General features: G+C 53.7%; 1 protein-coding gene across 1 annotated transcript in view; it reads right to left on the bottom strand.

The window, feature by feature from the left end:
* Window positions 1–21642, bottom strand: part of TBC1D8B (TBC1 domain family member 8B) — a 35307-nt gene extending 13665 nt beyond the window's left edge. The window contains exons 1-9 of the mRNA XM_063141843.1: window positions 21414–21642; window positions 11843–11953; window positions 9372–9490; window positions 8084–8309; window positions 5928–6168; window positions 4692–4899; window positions 3286–3453; window positions 2537–2689; window positions 868–1018 (exon numbers count right to left, since the gene is read on the bottom strand). Of these exons, the coding sequence (XP_062997913.1) occupies window positions 868–1018; window positions 2537–2689; window positions 3286–3453; window positions 4692–4899; window positions 5928–6168; window positions 8084–8309; window positions 9372–9490; window positions 11843–11953; window positions 21414–21546 (1510 nt within the window). The 5' untranslated portion in view covers window positions 21547–21642. The remainder of the gene's footprint in view (window positions 1–867; window positions 1019–2536; window positions 2690–3285; window positions 3454–4691; window positions 4900–5927; window positions 6169–8083; window positions 8310–9371; window positions 9491–11842; window positions 11954–21413) is intronic.
* Between the last annotated feature and the right edge of the window lie 1901 nt (window positions 21643–23543).

Raw genomic sequence — 23543 nt, 5'->3', positions numbered from 1 at the left:
GGACTTAGAGAAGCACGGCTCGGCCCCTGCTCCCCCTCCCCCGGGCCTGAGCCTCGGGCCTGAGCCGGATCGACACCACTGGAAACGCCTCGCCTGTTGCAGGGGCACCATTTAGAACAGGCAGGTGACGGAAACGCGTAGACCAGGGCTTCTCAGAACTGGGGCTCCTGACGTGTTCGTGGGTGAATCGCACAATGATGGGTCCCCCCCCTTCACTGGGACAACATTCCTGTCCTGCAGCACCCTCCCGCTTCAGTTTTTCTCAGCCTTAGCTACCCAAATCTTGTTTGACTACAACATCCATCCTGACGATGGTCAGGACGGATGGGATCTGTAGTCCAACAGCCGGGGATCCAAAGTTGGGAATCAATCCCAATGTGATACTTAAATTCTGTGCTTAAGATACATACCACCCCCTCCGTCTACACATACACATTTATTATTGTCACACACTCGTTTATTTATTTCTGAAAATTCCTACACCACTTTTAATTTTTAACTGCACACACTCCTATGCTAGCATTCTCAAGGGGAAAGAAAACATCAGCTTGTCAAACGTCTGGCGTGACACCCCTGCATTTGCTTGAGAAGGGGAGCTTGTTCGCAAGTGAGTTCTGAGAGCACGGAGCGCCTTCCCAGGGAGGCCCCCCAGTGAAACACAGAGGCCTGGGAAAGGCCGGGCCCTGCCCAGCTGAAGGCGGCGGTCTCAAGAGCGGCGTTGGCTCACGCAGGGGCTTTGCAATTTCACTGCGGATTGTAGTGTTGCCGACTCGTTCTTTATGGGGCGGCAGGGGCATGAAGGTAACGAAGAATAACAGCAATAATCAAACAACAATCCCGACGCCTGGCCACGAGGACAGGCCGCACCTGAGAACAGAAGCCAGAGCTCTCCTCTCAGCAGTTCGGGGATGCCCCTGACTATCAGGTCCCGCGTCTTCCTCGTCCGGAACATGCTAACGCCACGGCCGCATTCGATGAAAAGGATGTTCCAGGACTGCTCTTTCATTTTTTCTTTCAGCTAGCAAAAGAAAGGCCACTGAGAAGCGTGTGAGATCGGCTCAGGATACACCTGGTCTCCTCGGGCACCCAGTGTGGCGGCGACAAAAGCAGCCGGGAGGAAGACCAAGCCGGAGGCCGCCGCTCTGGCAGTGGGGAGGCACCGCCATCCGTGGGCCGAGCGTGGCCCCCCCCCCCACTGAGAACGGGGGCATTTGTGGCCACAGAACAAGGCAGGCTGGATTAAAGGTGTGGCTCCGTGGCTCCAGAGAGGACGCTCAGAAACACAGGCAACGTCAGGAGCCCTGCAGGATCGCCGTGGCTCAGAAGTAGAGGAGACCCCCTCACGGAATCAGGATGCCCCCGGCCCAAATCTCGCCTCTGCCACAAACCCATGAGGGGACCTTTGGTGGGCCAATTCCTCACAGCCTCAGTCCCCAGCGAGAATTCTCCTGCCTCCCCCCACTGACAACACTGGTTTATTTAGAAAACCATTTGTGTGCCACTTTATCATGGAATCATAGAATAGCAGAGTTGGAAGGGGCCTACGAGGCCATCGAGTCCAACCCCCTGCTCAACCTCTCTAGGAGGGGGCTCCATACCTCGGTGCCATAGAACAAAGGGGCCCCAGCTTGTGTCCCCACCAACGCTGCTCTACGAGAGCGGAGGGACACAGAGCAAAGGTCTCGGGGGATGAAGGCAGCTGGTGGCAGGGTCATCCGGGAAGGGTGAGCACTATGTAGGCCCTGGCCGCCTTCGGACGTCACGGTAAGCCAGCGCTGCAGAGTATTCTGCCCCACTGTTCACCAGCAGAGTGCTCGTCCGTGCTGCCCTGAGTGCCCCTGCTTGGCTCCCCCTGCCATATGCCTCACAGAGCCATAGCGTTGGAAGAGACCTCAGAGATCATCTAGTCCAGCCCCCGCTCACTGCAGGCTCTGCATTGCAGGGTGCAGCTGCAGCATCCCAGGCAGATGGCCGTTCAGCCTCTGCTGAAATACCTCCAACCAAGGAGAGCCCAGCACCTCCTGACGCAGTCTGTTCCACTGCTGAAATACGTCCAGTGGAGGAGAGCCCAGCACCTCCTGACGCAGTCTGTTCCACTGCTGAACAGCTCTCACTGTTAGGACGTCGTCCCGCCCTTTGGTGCAACAGAGAACAAATCGTCTCCTTTTCCTCTGAAGACCACTGCAGTGCCTCCTCTTCCTCTTCTCAGAGCTAAACACACCCAGCTCTTTCCACCGGCCCTCGTGGGGCTTAGTTCCCAGACCTCATGCCACCCTGGAGGTGGTTTCCCACACGCAAGCTGCCTCACACTGAACAGAGCGGAAGGGCGTCTCCCCGGGATCTGGGCACGACGCTTTTATCACGGCAGCCCAGGGTGGCCTGGGCGCCCTTCGAAGCCACCTCACGCGGACTCCTTCTGGGCTGCGCTGCGGCAGCCTGCCGCAGCCACCCAGGCCGGAAACCCAACGGGGGACAGACCCAGAGCCGGCAGTGAGCCAGGAGCTGGGGGCGGGGGCAGGAGCCTGGCCCTTCTTACCATTTTGGCATCCAGGTTCTCCGCATCCTGAGGGTGAAAGACCGTCATGAGGGCTTCCGTGCTGACCGTCTTGCTGCTGCCTTTGTGGCTAGCCATCGGCTGCCCCTCGTAGTCCTCCAGCAGCGGGTCGGGGCTTGGGCCAGCCGCCGCCGCCTGCAATGAGCGCTTTGCAAAAGGAGCCGCACACACAACTGGGCGCCCCCCCAGGCCGAGGGGGGAAACATGTGCGCCCCCCCCCTTTGCATTCTCCCAAAAGCAAAAACAAAATGGCCAGGAATGCTGCCGCTCCACGCCCCACGCCCAGGGCCTGGACTGCAGCGTGGGAGGAGAGCGCTGTGGCCCGTGGCCGGCCCTGGGCCCCTGGAGCTGAGCGGCTGCCTTCTGGCGCAGCGCAGGACGCTGTGCCTCAGCCGGCGCGGAGGGGAAGTTAAAGTGCCGCCCTCCCCCTCCCCTCAGGCAGCAAAATGTCCTGGGGCAGCTCTGGTCCTCCGGCCCCGTTCCCCACGGTGGCGCCTGCGAGGGCAGGAAGGCAACGGCCCCCTCTTGACTCCAAGGGACTGGTCCCCAGCAGCATCCTGCCCTCCAACCTGGAGGAGCCCCAATGGCTGCCCTCCCCCTCCCCCGGATTTGCCTTCTGAAGCCACCTCAGCTCACGGAGCCGGCCTGTGAGACGCTCCCCCTGCCCCGCCAAGGCCCTCGCCAGCTACGCCGCCACAGCAGGGAACGCGGCGAGCTTCCGGCCAGCGCACCTCCGTGCCGGCAGGGCGCTGAAGGCTTGCCGTGGCGTCGCACTTGCTCCGGAGCTTCGGCACCAGCTGCTCAACATCCCGGACTTCGGAGAAGCGGAAGGCTCTCTTCCCTCGGGTGGCGATGCTGAGCGCTCGGCTGGCCGGGTCGGCCACCTCCACAGCTATAACCTGCGGGGGGGTAGGGGGCAAAGACGTCGGTCAGCCCCTGGGCCAGCATTCTGCTTCAGGGGCTGCACTCTCAGGCTACAGGGGTCCCCCCTAAGCTGAGTCCCGTGGTCAAAGGCTTCAAAAGGAAGGAAGGAAGGAAGGAAGGAAGGGTGGGCCATTTGCGGCCCTCCAGATGTCTCCGCCCAACACCCATCAGCCCCTGCCACCACAGCCAATGGCGAGGGAGGATGCACGTCGTGGGCCAAAACACCTGGTGGACCGCCAGCTGCCCAGCCCTGCCTTAACGGCGGATTCCTGGAAAGCCTGGGCCGTGGCTGAGGCCACAGAGCAAGGCCTGGACTTCGCGCCTGGGCTTTGGACTCGGCTAGGAGGCCGGCTATCGATGCTCAGGGTGACCTCCAGGCTGCGCTCCTGAGCACGCGCACCATCTGCCAAGGAAGCTTTCCAGTTACTGAGACCGGGGGGGGGGGGGGGAGGAATAGCCACGCGGCGCCTGAATCACAGCAGGTCTTCCGTCGAGAGTGGCGCACAGAGACGCATCCATGCGGCACCAGAAAGGACCAGCTACCACTGCCGTTCTTATTTCTCTAGAACGGGGGTCAAGGGTGGCATCCCCTCGAGGGGAAGCTGTCAGGGGCCGCGTGCACGTGGTGGGCGTGGCCAGAGCCCAAAGTGGGTGGGGTCACCACTGTTCCCTCCCCCTTTCTGCCACCTCCTTTCCTCTCTGCATTTTTTAACATCCCCATCTCTTCCCGCCCGGCAGGCTACAGGGGGAGGGGGGGCAGATTGCTCTGGCCAGACGTTTGAACTGATTGCTGGCGGGGGGCTTTTAAAGTTAAGCCTCGGGACTACACGTTGCCCACCCTGCTTGAAAACGTCTCTGCCCAGCCTCTCAAACGGTTCCAGGCGGCTTACAGACACCACTAAAACCCCGGCAACGATCCCAAGTCGTGCCAAAACCGATGCAATCAGGCCGGAATCCCCCAAGCAGATGCCCTCCAGATGTTTGGAACTACAACTCCCAGAATTCCTGACCACTGGCCATGCTGGAAGGGGCTGATGGGAGTTGAAGTCCAAACATCTAGGGGAAGGCTACAAAAGAAACGATTCGCCGCGGTAATAAAAGCTTCTTGACTTGAGTCCTCCGCCAACCACCGCAGTTAATTGAGTTCCAGAAGGGGAGGCAGAGCGCTCAGGGCGGCCGGGCCGTTTCTGCCTCCGGCTCCCTCCCGGCTTACCTCCCTCAGAGGGATGATGACGCAGCACAAGGAGCCGTCCTGGCTGGCGAAGCAGACGTAGTTCTCCGAAATGCACATCTTCCCCAGAGTGCTGTAGTGGCTGAACGGCACCCAGAGGAAGCACTCGTGCACCTCGCACAGCGACTCCTCCTTGGGCAGCCGGAAGAAGGCGTTGAACTGCTCACTGTGGGCTCGGCTCTCGAGGCCCCTGGGGGCCAAGCAGGGAAGGGGGGGTCATGATGGACTTTCGGACAACAACTCCCCCCCTCAACCCCTCGGCCCAAGGGGAACAATAAGCATTCGTTTCAGTTACATGCACTCAGGCAGGGGTGTTTTACCCCAGCCCCTGGGCCAAATCTGGGCCACCTGGGGTCACAAATGGGCCCTCTGGAGCTGCTCCCCACTTTGCCTTCCAGGAAGAGCGTCCTGGCAAGGGGGAGGCCCACGCCAGGCCCACCCGGCAGCCAGAGGCAAGGCGGCTGCAAGGAGTGCGCGTCACCCCTCTGGCTGAAGAGTGGAGCTTAAGTGCTGGAAATGGACACAATGCGCGCTTCAGCTAGAGGCGGATCCCAGGTCTGAAGAGGTGGCTGCAGCTCCCCAGGGTCCTGCTCAGAGGCACCGGGGATCAAACCTGGAAGGCTTTGCATGCAAAGGAGGTTCTCCGGCCCCTGCCTAAGAGGGCATCCTATCCAACCAAGTTTCAAGAGTGAACCAAGGCCCTTCTCCTCCAACCCCACATAAAGCAGGTTTTTCTTTCCTGTTTGAGGCGCGCCTGTCTTCGTACGAGATGGAAGAGCCCTTAGTTTGACAAGCCTCCAAGCAAACACACACCGCTGCCCCCCTTGGCCCACCCTGTCTGAACCAACCGTGGCTGCATACCCCCCCCAGGCATGGCCTCTGCCATGGTGCATCTCTGTAGGCCCCTGAGGGATGGTTTGCCCTCTCTATTCCCCGGGGCAGGGGGCTACCCCACAGCAGGGAGAGGAAGCACCACGCAATTCTGTCCCCTGGCCCACGCATCTCCCCGGCTTCACAAGCCTTCCCCCTAGTGACTGAAGATGTTACTGCAGGCTTCAACCACACTGAGATATTTAAAGTAATTTAAATTAATTACTGTGGTTGAAACTCAAAATAACTCCAAGGTCCCCTTAGTATGCGTGCAAAGTGTCAGGCGTCTAGGGTTCACGGTACTGTAGTGCTGAACGGACGGACACACAGACACACACAGCCTCTTGCCTCTTGGTGATTTGCAAGGGGTCGTGGAGGACGGGGTCACTTTCAAAGGCCTCTTTGTCGAAGAGTCTCTGAACGGCATAGAGCGCCAGTTGCTCCATCAGAAGGAATGTTTCACTGATGTGCAGAAACATGGAGAAGTAGTGACCCTCCCCACGGGAGCAGACGTGAATGCTCTCCGTCAGGAGGACGTTGGACGTCTTTTCAAGTTTCGAGATTTCATCCCAGGATATTACAAGTTTTACTGCAGAGGGGGGGAAAAGAACTTGACTCGCGCCTTTGTTAGTTTTATTGTTTGAATGGCTGTTTTATTGCTTTTAATACTTTATGTATTTTATTGTAAGCCACCTTGTGAGGAGGGCTTGGCCTGGAAAGGCGGCCAAGAAATGTTCTGAATAAAATAAATAACTTGGCGATTCTCGCTCAACCCTAACGGGACCCTTTCCAACGACATCTTTTGGGGCTGCCTGGACACGGGGCAGCTGCCGGGGGCTCTGCCTTCCGTAACTCAGCCGACTGGACCTTAGAACGGCCCCGCGGCACTCGCCTTCAACGTGCCCACGTACAAAGCGCTGCCCCACTCTTGCACTGAAAGCCCTCGCCCGGTGGCAGCGAGCGGCCCAAGACATCTGCCTGCAGGAGACTGAGCGGCCGACGGCGCTCCCCGCCCCCCACAAGCCAAGGTGCGCAGAGCCCCCGAAGCCAGAGAAGCGGCTCTGGCACATGAGGCAGAAGGTCCCACAAGCACCTCTCTGCCACCCTGGCAACCAAAATGCAGTAACCACAATAACAATAAAGTAAATCACTAACGGTTTCATGCCCTTTCATGTCATTCCAGGTCTGCTGCCGGAGGCAGTCTAACCCTGCCTAATGCCCAAGGCAGCCGCCGGGAAGCCAGAGCCAGAGCCAGTGTGGAATCGCCTGCAAGCGAGCGAGGGGGCTGCCAGGGGACGGGCGAGGCCCTGCGCCCCTCCTCTGCATCCAGTGCCGGAGCCGAGCGGCCCGCCAGGGGAGGGAAGCCCAGCACCGGAGTGCCAGAGCTCCCTGCAGGGCGGACCGTTCCGCCCCTCCCTCGCCCATCTCCAGCAAGCTAGCCCAGGCGGCTTCCGTGCGTCACCTGCCATCCCAGGCGTCCCTCTCAGCTTAGCTGCAATCCTCATCGCAGCTGGGGGGAGGAATGGATTTTCTTTGTGACAATACGTCATTCTGCGTTTTCCCTGTTGTTCTGCAAAGTATTTGTGGGGTGGCCTTGGCCTGGAATGGGTAATTAAGAGCCATTCCCTTTACAAGAAAATATTACCTGCACATACTCTCACACAACTCAGAGATATAAATCAACGCTGCCCCCTTGCATTTTTGGACCTTCCTTGGAGGGGACGGGAGGGGGGGGCGGAGGGGCGTGGCTGTGGCGACTGTCATGATGAGTGCCCGTGCTTAAAACCCTGCCCCACCGATCCCTCAGCATCCCGCTGCACATTCACCCCTTGTTTACAGTAACAAGCTATCTGAAGCACATACTGAATGCAACACATTTTAATGAGCCAGAAATGAATATTTATATCCTATTTTTAGAAGTAATAAGATGTAGCAAAACGCTAAATTATTTATGTAAGTGTCTGGCATATGAAATCCAGCACTGTGCTCCTTTACTCGAAAGTCAATCCTACTGACTTCAACAGGGCTTTCAGCACAATCCTAGACATGTTTACTCAGGAGTTAGCCTCAGGTGTCTAAAGTGGGCTCAGAACTGCAGTCTCAGCATTGCACACAGCGAACTGCTCACAATTCCCAGACTGCAGCCCTAGAGCAGAGTGTCAGATTAGAGGCTCAAGGAGACCCAGGTTCAAATCCCCCACCCGTCACCATCTCTCAGCCTGCCTGACCTACCTCACAGGGCTGTTGTGAGGATAAACAAGGGGGGAAAGTATTTATGTACATTTCCCTAAGATACTTAGGGAGGACAGGATAAAAAAGAATTCATACGCAAGTAAAAATAGATGTGTGCAAATGAAGACGCATGTAAAAGGCCATTTAAAAATTCCCTTGTTGTTTCCGACATTAAAAGAAAAAGGGAAATTGCCCTTTTAAATGCACAAACGTTTAAATGCACAAGGGAAGTAAACGAAGGAGAGTCCAATGGGTGACTCGGCTCCACTTACTTTCAGCTCCCAGCAGAAAGGAATAAAAGCTAAGGAAGTTGGTGCTCAGGTACAGCCAGCCCTGGCAGGGCACCCGGCCTCTCCAGTAGCTACATGAGTAGTACGTCACCAGCTTCTCCTGCTCGGCCAGTCCAAAACACTTCTCAAACTTCATATGTGCCTCGCGGAACTTCTCTGGATCATCCTCTTTTATTAGAGATCCTTTACCTTCCTCGGCGATCAAGCCCTAGGGGGAAACAAGATCACGAACATCAGGAAATCCGCCCATGTCAACAGTCGGAGGCCAGAGACAAGGAATGGTTGGACACGGTCAAGTGGTCAAGTGTCGAGCCCTCCTGGCTTTATGGTGCAAATCAATCAGTCCGACAGCAGTTCAGGTTACAGACTTTGCCATCCGAACCTAATGCTAACATCCCTGAGAAGTTGGCACAAGACTAAATAGACGATCTAAAGATCTTTCGATGGAGCAAAGTTGCTGCAAATTTGGTGCCAGTGGGCAGAACAAAACTTGAGAGGCTTTTCAGGTCCTACCCTCAAGAAGGGGTCTTTCTGCATGGCTTGGGACCGCAATACCTGATGGAACGCCTCTCCCGACATGAACCTACCCGTACACTGTGCTCAACATCTAAGGTCCTCCTCCGAGTGCCTGCTCTGAGGGAAGCTCGGGGGATGGCAACAAGGGAGAGGGCCTTCTTGGTGGTGTCCCCCTGACTGTGGAATGATCTCCCCGATGAGGCTCACCTGGCGCCAACGTTGTTATCTTTTCGGCGCCAGGTCAAGACTTTTTTCTTCTCCCAGGCATTTTAACAGCATTTAACAACGTTAAGTTTGTTTTTAATGGACCCCAGTGTTGTTGTTTTTAAATGGATACTGTTGTTTTTATACTGTTTTTTACGTTTTTGATGGTTTTTAAATTTTGTATACTTTTAATGTTTACTATTTTTAATTGTTGTGAACCGCCCAGAGAGCTTCGGCTGTGGGGCGGTATATAAATGTAACAAAATAAATAAATAAATAAATAAATTCTCTGAAGACCCCTTGTGGGCCAACCTGGTAGAATGCCAGTTTTCAGTGCCAACAGAAACCTATTTCACAGCAATCCCAGCGGCCAATAAGAAAATGTGTTAACACAAAGGAGAAGAAGAAGAGGAGGAGGAGGAGGAGGAGGAGATGATTTAAACTCTGCCTTTCGATGCCCTCTCAGGAGTCCCTGGCCCTGCCAAGGCAGCCCTCTAGAAACGGTGTGCTGGAAGAAGGCTCGAAGCAGCTGGCAGCCTGTTCCACGTACCCTGATCTTGCCCTGCACAAAACTGGTGATGTCCTCGTTGGAGTCAAACACGGAGAGGGTCTTCATGACGTTGTTCTCCAGCCAGTCCCAGTGCTCCGTTATTTCTTCTCTGCTGGCTCCTGATAAGGACAACGAGCGTTAAATACATTTCACTTCCGTGAAGGCACGCGAGAGGCTTCCCTCACCGGGCTGTGCCAGGCAAGGAGAACCAAGCAAAAAACACACCTTAGATGGGGACGATGGGTGTGGGTGGGTGCGTGGGCAGACAAACGGAGCAGACGCCTGTGGTGCAATGTTGTTGTTGTTCTTATTACTATTATTATTAACTTTTAACTTCTAAAATGCCATCGGGGAAGCATAGAACAATTTAAACAATTTTGTGCACCGCCCAGGGAGCTTCGGCTGTTGGGCGGTATAGAAATGCAATAAATAAATAAATAAATGAATGAATGATGCAATAAAATCTTGCAACAATGAAAACATGAAGAGGAAAAACAGGAAAAACATTTTTAAAAACCTGCATGTTTTAAAAGTTGAAGTGAAAAAGATGTATCTTGGCAGCCTTTCTAAAGGCCAGGAGAGTGGAGGCCAAGCGTAATTCTGGAACACATGCCTCAGTTTGGGGGCAACACAGGAGCCGGCCCTTTCACGGGCCTTCGTGGGTGAGGGAGCCCTCAGAAGGGCCTCTTCCGAAGACCTTAGTGCTGAGCTGCACACTGTGTGTTTAGCTCAGTGCAGCCCACCTGGAGAAGAGCCTTTGGTGTGGTGGCCCCCTTTCTATGGAACTCCCTGCCTCAGGAGGTCAGGCAGGTGCTGTTCCGGGAAGCCTTGCTTGACTGACCAGCCACGGGTTTTATCTGTACTCTGTTTTTTAAAATAACAATTTTTAATGGGGCGTTTTATTTCTTTTATCTTGTTTATCATTTTATCTCTTATTGCATTCACCGCTCTGGAATGTGTTTAGATGTAGAGTGTTATATAAATGCAGCAAATAAATAAATAACCTGCAGTTTTGATTCTTAGTAAAGCCCATGAAAAACATTTCTGAGGAAAAGCGTTTCAGGCTGGCAGAGGAGGACGGATCGTGTCCTTGCTGCAGTGCGCTGCATTGCTAAGCTGAGTGTGGAGGAGGGCTTTCCCTTCTGCAGAGGAGACACGGAGCGTTCCCCCGGCCCATTCACTCTCCTGAGTGCAGCTCCTGGTTGTCCAGGGTTACACGGCAAGCGTTCGAATGCAAAACCTTCAAAGCTTTTCACGGTCTAGCTCCTTCCTATCTCTCCTCTCTCATCTCACACTATTGCCCCGCTCGTGCTCTTCGCTCCTCTGATGCCATGTTTCTCGCCTGCCCAAGGGCCTCTACTTCCCTTGCTCGGCTTCGTCCATTTTCGTCTGCTGCCCCTTACGCCTGGAACGCTCTTCCAGAACATTTGAGAACTACAAGTTCAACCGCAGCTTTTAAAGCTCAACTAAAAACTTTTCTTTTTCCTAAAGCTTTTAAAACTTGATGTTGTGCAGACTTCTACTGTTACTTTCTACTGTTAGTTTTTCCCTACCCTGTGCCTGCTTACCCTACCCTGTACCTGTTTGCATTCTCTTCCCCTCCTTATTGTTTTACTATGATTTTATTAGATTGTAAGCCTATGCGGCAGGGTCTTGCTATTTACTGTTTTACTCTGTACAGCACCATGTACATTGATGGTGCTATATAAATTAATAATAATAATAATAATAATAATAATAATAATAATAATAATAATAGTGAGTCACGCCAAGGCTGCGGGTGAGGAAGTCAGCAGGGCCGCGTTAGGGATTGGTCTAACTAGCACATCCAATTTGCGAAATCACCCCGTCAGCCTTTACACCGGGGCAAAGGAGGACAACAAAGGATCTTATTGTCTTTGAGAATTATTTCTACCCACTCGCCAGTCAAGCGTTAAGAGAGCTTGAGGAATGCGCTTTCCGGGCGGCCGGGCCTTTGGTGAGCGGCTCCCTCGCAGGGCAGGGAGACGGACGTGCATCCTGGACATGCCTTTAAACACAAACCAACAAAATCACTCAGATCCTTTCTGTGCACTTCCCAATTGCCTGGGCCAAGCCTCAGAAGACAAAAGACGGGACCTGGGCTCAGCGCTGGAAAGGCAAGTCCAAGTCTGCTGAGTCCCACGTCACCTCGCCTGACTGGCGGAGCTCCAGGCTGTCTTCCCCAAACCCGCTAGCTGATCTTTTTGACGAGAGACGCTGGGGCGGGCCCTGTGGCCGCAAAGCAGGTGCTCTTCTTCCGCTGAGCTAAAGGGCAGGGAGGGGAACCCAGGTCTGTCCCACAGGCCTGGCGCTTCCCCACCCTCAGCCCAAGTGAAGCCTTCTCCTACGCAGGCTGACGCTGCGTTCACACACCCACGAGGCCCCCCCAGACGAGAGCCTCAGCGTCTGCCCCAAGGCTGCTCGGTCTGGAGCTGTGAGCGCTTCCTTACCGCATGCGATGGTCCAGTAGACTTGGGAATCGGGCGTCTGGTGCAGGATGCGGAAAGGGGCCACTTTGGATGTGGAGTCCAGGACAGCGTCCAGCGTCCCCACCAGGAGGCCTGTGGGATGGGGGCCATTCCTGCATTAGTCCATTTACACCCTGCCTTTCAGCCCAACCACACACACACAAAACAGCACTCAAGGCGGTTATTTATTACTTTACTTATTGCATTTTTATACCGCCCAACAGCCGAAGCTCTCTGGGCGGTTGAGAATAACACAGAGATTAAAAACAAAATCTTAATTGAAACACAACAGAAAACAAATTAAAAACACAACGATAAAAGAAATAAACAGCACCAATTAAAAAACCCTGCAGCAAGAGACCAGCTTGTATGCTGGAGGCCTGCCTGGATAAAAACATCTTTGCCTGCTGATGTTTGGACGGCAGAAAGGGCCCCCAATCTAACCCTCGCCCCCCCCCCTCGGCATTTAGGATGGAGCTGCAGGTCACAGAAATAAAGGTGGTTTCTGCAGCATCCATCGGGGGGGGGGGCTTCACGTCCCCCATGGTGTCTGGGAAGAGGCTGCATGTTCTAAGGAAGGAAGGAAGGAAGGAAGGAAGGAAGGAAGGAAGGAAGGAAGCGGCTGAGAAGCGCAGGCGGCCAGGCGTGAGCGACAGGGAAGGCAGAGGATAAAACACACGCGCAAGGCAGGGGCTGCAAAGAGGAACCCAGGGCGGAATCGGCATCTCAGGGCTTCCAAAGTGCTGGAATCGGCAACGTTGCCTGCTTTGGTGCACTTGAGTTGCACAAGAGGAAGTGCCATTAAGAGCTTAAGCATCCGGTTTGTCACTGCCAAGACCCGGCCCAAACGCTAGTCAAGAAGCGGCTGCTTGGATCGTTTCATTTCCAGGCTCTGGGTCTTCCCATTCTAGATCAGAGGGACGCCCCTAAAGAGCCCCTGCCCTGCCCAAAGGCTCTGAATCTGTTCCCATCAAAGGCCAACCAGACGCGCCCCCCCCCCAGGTGCCCGGCAGGAACCATCTCTCCCTGCTATCTGACCCCCCTCACCTCCGGCCCGCAGTGGGGCGCTGCCTTTGAACGTGGGGCTTGGACCACGGGAGCAACAGCCACTGATTGGCCTGTCTGTGAATGCACCTGACGCCCTCCTCAAAGCTAGCGAAGCCAGTGGCCCACGCCACGCCTTACAGCGCCGAAGCCCATAAACCAGTGGCGCGCAACCTTTTCAGCTCCGAGGGCCGCGTGCGATGCCGAGGGCCATCTCAGGGTCTGGCACAAATGCGCTTCCTGTTGTCTGCCCTGAACCTACTGCTCCCACTGGGTGAGCCCAAGTTTTGGTGTTGTTAGAGAGAGAAGGGAGCTTATTTCCCTCCGTCTCCACAGACCACAATTCATAACGTGCCTGCTATTTATTCCCGGATCCTCATGCCACACAATGTCAAAGGGGTTTCCTTGGAAGAAACGACGGCATTGTACCGGAGAAAGAGTTTTCAGAAGTGCAGGGAGTAAGTAGCCCTTAGCATTGGGGCACAGCCGGGGTTGGCGTCAACTCCTGGCACCCTTGTGCAGCACCTGGGATTGTGGGAAATTAAAATGCAGCTAGACTCGGCTGCCCAGGGCCGGCTGGAATTCTGGGGCAGGTTTTCCCCTGCCTTTTTCCGGCAGGGCAGGCGTCATCTGTGGGCCCGGCAGGGCCACCAGCAGCTGCCCAAGCAACCCGGGTGCCGACGCCAGCACTGAGGAATCCTGCTTGCCCCACAAGAGGAGGCCCTGCCCAGGCTCCCCTCGTACCCGGAGGCAGCCCCGGATCTCATTTCGCACAGAGCCACACCCCAGCCCAACGCCGGGCACGGCTCCTGCATGCGCAAACCCAACCTTTCTCTCCATCCCAAGAGCCCAGAACCGCTACATGCAGGATTACAGCCACGTGCGCCGGACGGACGCACCCAGGCAGAATGATTCATCGCTCGGAGCGCGCTTGCCAGCTGGCTTCATTTCTCCCAGACAACTTTATCAAAACACCTGGTATTTATTTGGCGTATTTCTTCCCTGCATTGGTCATACACAGCACTGGGATACGAGTCCACATTCCCAGGACACCGACTTCAGCCAGGGCAGCTTTTGCAAAACAAGGCTCCGTGAGGTGCCCGAGAGGCCTGAATAAAGAGCAGCGGAAAAGGCAGCCTTGCAAAGAAGCCCAGGGCAGGAAATCCCCCCCAACTATCTGCTAAGCATTCTTCTCGGTGCTTGACATGACAGGCGACAGTTTCCCCAAGTGGTTAATAATACATATTAGTATTATTAATTATTATTGCTACATTACATTTATATTCCACTGTTTTTTTCTTGCTGGGAACCCAGGGCAGCTTTGCCCGGTCCTCCTCCTTCTCTCCATTCTATCCTCACAACAACAACCCTGTGAGGTAGGCTGGGCTGAGAGTCTGTGACTGGCCCAAAGTCACCCAGTGGGCTTCCATGGCCGAGTGGGGACTAGAACCCGGATCTCCCGACTCCCAGTCCGACGCTTTAGCCTCTACCCCACACTGGCTTGTTTGTCAGACTGCTCTAGTTAAACCAGGGAAAAGTTACCTCTTCCTGATCCACCTTGGCCTAAAGAGCCCCTCGCTCCAAGACGTCATGCTTCTCAGACTATTATGTGTGTGGTGTGTGTGTGTTTGGGGAGAGGGGAGGGAATAAAATATGTGCAGTTTTAAAAAAACAAAGGTCCAGCAGTGAATGTCCTATATTTCAAAGGACATGAATTATGGCCAAAACATTTGCACGGCAATGATTTCTTTTCAGATTTCCACTGGGCAAAGGCAGTTTGAAATCCGCAGGATTAGTCATAAAGAAAACATCCCCCTGACTCAAGCCCGGCTACTTCCAGCTCCATTATTTTGCTTCTTCCCTTTTGGCACCATTGCATGTAAAATAAATGGCAAAAGCCTAGATCCTGGCCTCAGAGGAACACACCACTCCGTGAATGTTTCAAAGGCGAGGAGGAGGAGGAGGAAATGAGAGCGGCCTCCTCCGAAACGAAGAACCCACGCGAGTGACTGCGCACGCAGGCACTAGCAAGCCGAAGCCATCCTTGCCTTGTTTGCAATCGTTGCGCTACCTGGGAAAATCAATGGCTTAATTATGATCCCTGCTCTGCAGGTGTTTCTGAGAAAGTCACTTCCCTCTCGGCCTCGTTGCAAACTCCCACTTGCATGGAGCCTGTGGTGAGTAGAACTTGCTTCTGGGCAAGGATGGGTTTGTGAAAAGAACAGGCCCTCTTTATTGCCGGCCAGCAATACGCTAGAAATGGCTAATGCCGGCGTCAGCAGGTGGGCTCGTAACACCTCTGCACGGAGAGGTGCAAAGCCGGCCTGACCTACCGCGCAGGGTTGTCGCAAGGACGAAAATGGGACAACGCTCTCCGGAGAGATCAGCAAACACACGTGGCCCAGCGCAGTCCCCTCTCCTGGGGATTGCATCAGCGACAGGAGCCTCTCCCGCAGCGTCAGCGGCTCCTGCCTCCCTCGGCCACAGTCGGCTTCAAGAGGAGGCGTAGCCCGGCGGAGGAGGCGGCAAGCCGAGAAGGCTTTTGTTGCACATTTCATCTCACCTGTCAGCTTGGCAGGTAGCTGCAGACAAGACACTCCCTGAGGGCTTCCACAAACCCTCCGAACACTTTAAAGGCCGTAAGACTATGGGCCCCCTCTACGAAGAAGACAGGCAGGGCAGCTACGTCACACCAGGCCAGATGACACAGGGGCCTCATCCTGAGCCAGACCCTGGGTCCGTCCGGCTCAGTACTGCCGGCACTGACTGGCAGCAGCGGATCTCCAGGTTCCAGGCAGGCATTTGCTCAGCCCCACCTGGAGAGGCTGCCGGGGATTGAACCTGGGACCTTCTGCATGAAAAGCAGGGGCTCTTCTGCCACGGAGCCACGGCCCTGATACTGGGCTACCTGGATTGCGTGTCCGGCCAGTCCATTATTCTCTATGCTGGCCAGCTACAGCGCTCCTAGGTCTCGGGCACCGAAGAGCCTCCCCCAACAACAGCCAGCTGCTATGGATATTGAAATGATGCGGCTCCCCCCTCCTAGGTCTCCTGTTCCAAAGACATGTCTTAGGTCCACGGAACTCCCTGCTACAAGGTTTTAAAAAGTTTTCAAAGAGACTTCTTAATGAGGGGAATCTGCACCAGTGGAAAAACCTTGAACCCCTGCCATCAAAACAAACTCTCCGTCCCTTTGAGAAACCCAGCAGCGTGGTTCCTATGGAGTAGGCATGGGGTTGACACTAGGTGATGCTCTCGGGGAGAAAAGGTATTTTCCATTACCAACTCCTAGATAACATCTAGGTGGAGCTGTGCTATAGCGGAAAATGCACAAACATAGAAGCAGAAACAGCGCTTTCAAAAATAATAACCCATTTCCCCCATTCTTAACCCCCCACCCCAAAATCAACACCACCCCCACCCCCGGGGAAAGTGCTCTGAGAAAACAAGTAAAATTGGAGGATCACAACATCATCTAAAGAACCCGAAAACAATCTCGCATAAGGCATCACAAACGCACAATAAATCCCTGCCTTCGATCCTAGAGGACCGTCAAAAGGAAGAAATACTTCCTAACGAAAGACCTGCCTACTGCCACAGGAACCTGTACATCTACTGATCCCCTTCTCTGGGAGCCTCCATCTTCCGAAGGCAGGCAGCAGACAACAGGGGGAGGGGGCGTTTTTAGTGGCAGCCCCCACGTGTGGCTCACCTGGCATGCCACTCTTATGGCTTTTCAGCCACAGACATTCAGTCTGTTATCTGAACTAGGCTTAATTTTATTGCTGATGGCAAGTTGGTTGCTTTCTGAATTGCTGGCCGCTTTAAATTTCTGAAAGGTGTGCTCAGAGGGTCAGGAAGAGCAGGACATAAACTGACGATGTAAGGGCATGACCCTCTGTGCATAGCTAAGCAAGCCCCTTTACAAGAATAGAAGTGGAGTTAGAGAATACCAGGGGGTCGGTTTGTGGAAGATGCAACAGGAGGGAGTCCGGCTCAGTGGTGGAGCACATGGCTTGTATGCTGAAGGCTGCAGGTTCGATCCTGATGTCTCCAGTTAGGTGGTCCAGCTAGTAGACAATGGGCGTGTTTTGCTTATGAACAAACAGGCATCGCATCACACTGCCCCACAGATACCCCACCGAGGGCCCTGATACCAGAGTGCTTCAGTTATTGGGTAGTAGAGAAAAGTAATAAATAAACAGGGGTGGAGGGGGGGAACTGACTTAATTCTCACCTCCTGGACCAACAAATGAATCAAACACACCTCCATTGGGAAATTCACATTGTACAGAATTTTGCGATAATTCTCCAGATGTGCACAACAAAGTGTACATTAGGGGAAAGTGCACAGAAAAATTGTGTATATTTGAGAAAAGTGCACACAAAAATGCATATGATGTGGAAATAATTTATAAAAACACATTCTATGCACATTTGAACTGTTTGTAATCTGCCCAGAGAACATTAGTTATTGGGGGGGATGAGAAATGTAATGAATAATTAAGGAGAAATTGCCTGCAAAAGGCCTACATTAAGGAGTGCCCACAAAAAGGCCCACGTTAGGAAACAGCACGCACAATAATGCATATATTAGATGTGTGCGTGAAAATGCAGACACATTTTGGTGCGGGCTTTTAAAAATAGAATGTAATGCGATGCAGAAGCAGACCGAGATGAACTTTCGCTCAGAAAAATGAGAAACTGAGCAGAAGGGCCAAAGTGGACGGATTCTGCTCAACCCGTGGGGTGCGGGGGCTGCGGCTCCCCACTGGGCCTGGCTCCCCACTGGGCCCGGCTGCCTGGTCCTGAATCCAGCCACGGATCCATCCCGCTCCGTGCTGCCCGCAGGGACTCACAGCCCCTGTCCAGGATGTCCACACGGGGTTTTTCCCCAGCCTCGCCCGGAGATGCTGCCCAATGAAAGTGGGATCTGCTCTATGCGCAGAAAGCAGTGCGCTGCTGAGCTGCAGCCCTCGCATGGAGGAGGGCATTTCAGCAGGGGACGCTTCAAGAACGCTCCTCTTTGCACGGACAAAACGCTGCAGCTTCTGACCAAACTGGCCCCTGCAAGCAAACCGGCTGGCAGCCAAGTCCATGGACAATAGGAACACATTTGCTTCACACAATGAATAATCAGCCCGTGGAGTTGCGCTGCAGGGATGGACACCCGCTTCGAATGCTTCACAAATAACAAGAGAAGACCACTTCATCAAGGTGGGCTCCATCGCTGGCTTTCTAGGGAGGGCGGCTAAATCAAACCTCCAGGTGCAAAGGCAGCCTTGCTCTAAATGCCAGGTCCCGGGGAAGAGCAGGGGAAGGTTGTTAACACCCGGTCCCGGTCGCAAGCATCCGGCCACCCGCTGATGGGAACAGAACCCGGGACGAGACATTTTATACTCCTTGATCCCCAACAAAGTAATCCTCAGTACACAGAATGAAAACAAACACATCTTCTTCCCATGTTTGCTCTTCCTCCAATTTCCCTCCCCGCCCACCGCGGTCTCTCATGTGCCAAATTTTAGACCGTAAACTCCTTGGGTCTCTTGTCCTTTGTAAAGTGTCGAGCACATTGACACTTTTCAATGAGTAACAACAACAGCAGAATAGGTCCGGCAAGGCTGTCTTTATTATGCTTCTACATCATTATCCACTCCCGCTTGGCTCCTCCCTCTAGCGTGTTGTTTGATCCTGGGATCCTGGCTTGTTGCCCCCAAACGGTTCTGGCTTGTAAAGAGAGCAACAAACCCGGCTGCCGGGTTCAGATGAAAGACTGAGGGTGCAATCCTATGCCTCTTTAGACAGGAAAAAGTCCTACAACGTCTAGCATCCCTGGGTCAGCATGGAGGCCTTTTTCTGCCTAAACAGGCATCAGGTTGCAAACAAACCATTGTTAGTTTGATAAGCCGCTCCCGCTAGCAGGCGGAGCCGAGCGGGAGTGACAGGGCCAGGCGCCCCAGCGCACAGCTGGTTCATGATTAAGCCAGGCTTCCTGTTGCATGCCCAGGCGGCCACTTCCTTGCTCCTGTGCTTTTAAACAGCAGCTGGATCTGGAGATGACAGCAGGTAATCATGCTTTTATCGCTATAGTACAAAACGCTTAATTGCTGATTTCTTCACAAGAAAGGCACAGGTGGCCCTACGTTCAGAACAGACAAAAACTGTGAACTCATTAACTTACAGAATTCACTTCCAAAGGATGCAACAGCAATGGCCTCAGATTTAATTCTCCCCCCAGCACCCAAAAAAGAAAGGGGGGGAAGGATTAAACACATTCCCCGAGGCTAGGTCTATCCTCCCATGGCAGCAAAATGAAACCTCCACCTGCAGAGGCACTGTACCTCTTGAACAGCAAGCATTGGGGACGCTACGGGAGAGCCGTGACCCTGATGCCCAGCTGGTAAATTTCCTGGGAGCATCTGGGCAGCCCCCATTTGAAATGCAAGGCTTCGGCCTTGGGCTGGCCCAACGACGCTCGTCTTATGCTGTCATTTACTAACCACTGTGGCAACGAACATAAGCTCCGTGCACAGAAGGCCGTATGTTTCTAACTACCAGCTGTCCAGGACACACCTGGGGTGTGTTTTGCTTTCCCAACCCCCTGGCAAATTTCTCAGAAGCATCCAGCTGCCCCCTGTGTTGGAAACAGAATGTTGGGCTAAGCAATCTGGGTCCTTCCAGATGTTCTGGGCTACAACTCCCATCTGCCTCAGTCAATGTGGCCAACAGTCAAGGGTCCTGGGGAGTGTTGTCTAAAACATCTGGAGGACTCCAGGTTGACCACCCCTGGGCTATATATATAAGGACTTCCCCCCCGACTTGAATCATCTCCAGATGTTTTCCTACAAGTCCCATCCTTCCTGAACATTATTTGTGTGGTTGGGGTAGGTGGGAATTGCAGTCCAGAACATCTGGAAGGGCCCAGACTGGGGAAGGTTCTGCTAGAGGGGCCTTTGGTCCAATGACCCACCCAGAGGTTAACCATCCGTGGCAACTCAGCGCAGGGTGACTCCAGGCACCCGACAGATCCTGGAGACGGACCACAATCGAAGTCTGCGGCTGCCCCGATGACCAGCTTCACTCCCCAAAACATCTAGTGGGGAACAATTATTTATTTATTTATTAAATTTATATACCGTCCCATAGCTGAAGCTCTCTGGGCAGTTTACAAGATGATGAAGACAAGGTGGTGGGTGGGGGGAACCTGTGACTACTGCTGGACTGCAACTCCCATCATCTCACACCAAGGGCTCATGGCACTTGATGTCTGAGGGCATGTGGAGGGCCAAGATTTCCCCACCCCTTGACTAAATGGCCCTTCTGGCCTGATTTCGTTTTGTTTTCCTTTCCTGGATGTTTGACCACTGCACCCAGGCACAACCCTAATCCCAGTTGGGACACGGAAAGAGAGCGGGTCTGGTGTAGTAAAGAACACCGGTTTAGGGCTGTAGGGACCTGGGTTCGAATCCCAGCCGCCTGAGTGGGTGTTCTCCAGCCAGCCAATCCTCCTCCTCCTCTGTTTATTTGCTTGCCTCTTTCCCAAGGGGAAACTGTGGCTTAGGGCAACAGGAAAAGAAAAAAAATTGTATAATAAAAGGAAGCAACATCTTTCTGAAGAGTCAGGAACTGACAGCAACAAAATGTAACCCAGCATTAATAAACAGAGTGTACAGTTAAACAATCGCGGTGTGGCTTCAGCACGGGAAGCCCACCTCACAGGGGGGCTGGGGGGTGATGAGGAATAATGGGCTCATCCTCCCAGAGTGGGCTTGATCATCCCAGAGTGCAGGACACGGAATAACGGGCTCAAGTTAAAGGAAGCCAGATTCCAGCTGGACATCAGGAAAAACTTCCTTACTGTTAGAGCAGTACGACAATGGAATCAGTTGCCTGGTGAGGTTGTGGGCTCTCCCACACTAGAGGCCTTTAAGAGGCAGCTGGACAACCATCTGTCAGGGATGCTTTAGGGTGGATTCCTGCATTGAGCAGGGGGTTGGACTCGAAGGCCTTATAGGCCCCTTCCAACTCTGCTATTCTATGATTCTAAGCCACCCAGATCCAAGGACTGCCCTCCTTCCTTCCTTCCTTCCCTCCCTCCCTCCCAGGGTTGTTGTGGGGATGGAAAGTGTGGTGTAGCGGCTAAAGCTTCGGACTGGGAGTCAGGAGACCCGGGTTCGAGTCCCCCACTCGGCCATGGAAGCCCACTGGGGTGACTTTGGGCCAGTCAAAGACTCTCAGCCCAGCCTACCTCACAGGGTTGTTGTTGCTGTGAGGATAAAATGAGGATTGGGTTCCTGGGAGGGGGGAAAAGTAGGATATACCGTAAATGCACTAATAAATAAAGTGTGTGGAGGGGGACGGAAGGGCGAGAGACCCGAGTTCAAACCACCCCAACTCTCCAACCTCGCGGGGTTGGTTTGAGGGCATGGCGTGTGGGGGAGGTCCCTGCTCTCGGGGCCCCCCACCCCTTCCCCTTCCCCCTCCCCCTCCCCCCCCCCCCCGGGCTCACCGGCGATGCCCCTCCCTGCGCCCTGCTCGCCATGTCCGCGGCGCCGCTGCAGCACGAAGAAGGCGTTGGAGCGCTCGAGCACCCAGAGCTTCAGCGCGTTCTTCAGCAGCACCTCCTCGGGCCGCAGCCACATGTCGGCCCCGGCTCCCTCGGGTGGGTCGGAGGGTGGGTGGGTCGGTGGGGCCCCCAGCCCTCACTGCCTGCCGGCCCCGGAGCAGCGGCGGCAGCAGGAGCAGGAGGCGCAGGAGGCGGCGGCGGCGGCGGCTGCCCACGTACACAGGCAGCCGGAGGAAGGGCCGCTGGGGGCTGTAGTTCCACGCACGGCTCCGCCTCCGCACGGCGACCCCGGCGAGCACTACAAGCCCCAGCGAGCCTTGCGCCAGCCAGCCCGCCCCTCCCCTCTCTCTCTTTCCTTCCCTTCTGCCGGGAGGCTGTCCTCGCCACAGCAGCAGGGGACAGGGCGAGGAGGGACGAAGCTATCCACCCACCCACCCAGCCACGGTACGCAGCAAGCATCCCATTCACCCAAAGCAACAGCTACAAAAGTGCTACACTTCCAGAAGCAGGCAAAAACTTTTCTTCTTTTCTTCTGGCAGGCTTTTGGAACTAGGCTGGACCTGTGTTAATGTACTGGAGATCCCCCCCCCCTTTAATCTGTTACTGTTTTAAAAATAAATAATTAACATGTTTTTAATTTTACTGTAGGTTTAATTCTATTTAACTTTTTAAATTTATGTTTTAATTGTACATGTTTTAATCTTGTAAACTGCCTTGAGTCCCAGTACTGGGAAAAAGGCAGGATATAAATTAATATAATAAATTATAATGGGCATAGAAACCATGGTCCCTCTTGAGCCCCTGTGGGACACAAGCAAACTTCTCTACCCTCTACTTGTTCTGCAGTCTGCCAGCCCAGCTGAGCCTGATTTCCATTTCTTTGCATCTGCCACCCGGAGGTCCTTGGTGGCAGGTCAGAGAGGGTTGAAGTGTTTGCATTGATGTTCTTCTGCTTGGTGTCTGATTTGTGCCCATTTAATTTTTGCCTTAAGGATCATCCTGTTTGGCCTCCGTAGAAAAATAAGGACTGGCAGCTGCCCTTTTTCACGGAAGAGGCCCAGAGACCCAACTGTGAAGTCAGGTAGTTTTACTATTGACAATTCCTGGTATTTCACAGCCAGTCAAGCCTGAAATTAAATCAGATCACAGCAACGTGGTTTACAGAAAGAGCAACTCCCAAGTGCTGAACGTTAATGCGATATGTCAGATTAATAGCCTGCCCTTACCCTGGAAATGCATAGTGGGTAACAAAAGCATAGAAGCTCCCGAAAAACAGTGTGAATGTCTATGAGACAGTGATTCAGGACCCGATCCTATGCATAGACAGAAAGAAGTCCTATAACTCACAGGCATTTTCTGTCTAAACATGCATAGGATTGCAGCCTAAAGATCTCACTGCTTCTGCTGATTTAGGACTGATTATTAGGACTCAGGGTTAACTGTTTGATCAATGCTTCGGAAAACATATTCAGGGTTGGGACAACATGGAAGGCAACTTCCCTAAGATGATGACAATCGTTTTCCTAAGCACCCTCACCTTCACTCACTCACACACACCTGCCATATTCATGTAATGCAATTTCCGGTATCAGCCAGGATATTGGGAGTCTTTATCAACTTTCAGTGGTATATGCCATTCTGCATCTAACTGAAACAGAGATATCCTAGAATCTATAGACTTTTCAAGCAAGGTGCCCTTGAGACCATCCACCTTTTCCATAGACATGCCAATCGCTCTCACAACATTCCAAGTGGACAAGCAGCGAGTTAGACAAAAATCCCTTTCCCCTCCCTCTCATCAATTTCCTGTAAGATCAATATTCCTACCTCTAGCAGAGGTCTTAAAATAGCAGCGCCTTTACCATCCGCCAACTCACGTTAAATTTCCCTCTAGCTCGTGCACCAGCTTGCAGTCATGCAGATCTCAATCACTTATTACTTGCACACCAATATGCAGAGCATAAGCGAAGGTGAAGACGGTCCGGGCATTCTCAACGTTGGAGCTCCTGCGGGTCACAATGTTGAACAAGAGCTAGACTGCCAACACCGGCCAGTTTGTACACAGCTGCTTTT

Source organism: Elgaria multicarinata, chromosome 15, assembly GCF_023053635.1.
Source record: "Elgaria multicarinata webbii isolate HBS135686 ecotype San Diego chromosome 15, rElgMul1.1.pri, whole genome shotgun sequence".
Taxonomy (NCBI): Eukaryota; Metazoa; Chordata; class Lepidosauria; order Squamata; family Anguidae; genus Elgaria; species Elgaria multicarinata.
Note: the sequence above shows the minus strand (reverse complement) of the source record. Positions and strands in the feature narration are given on the sequence as shown.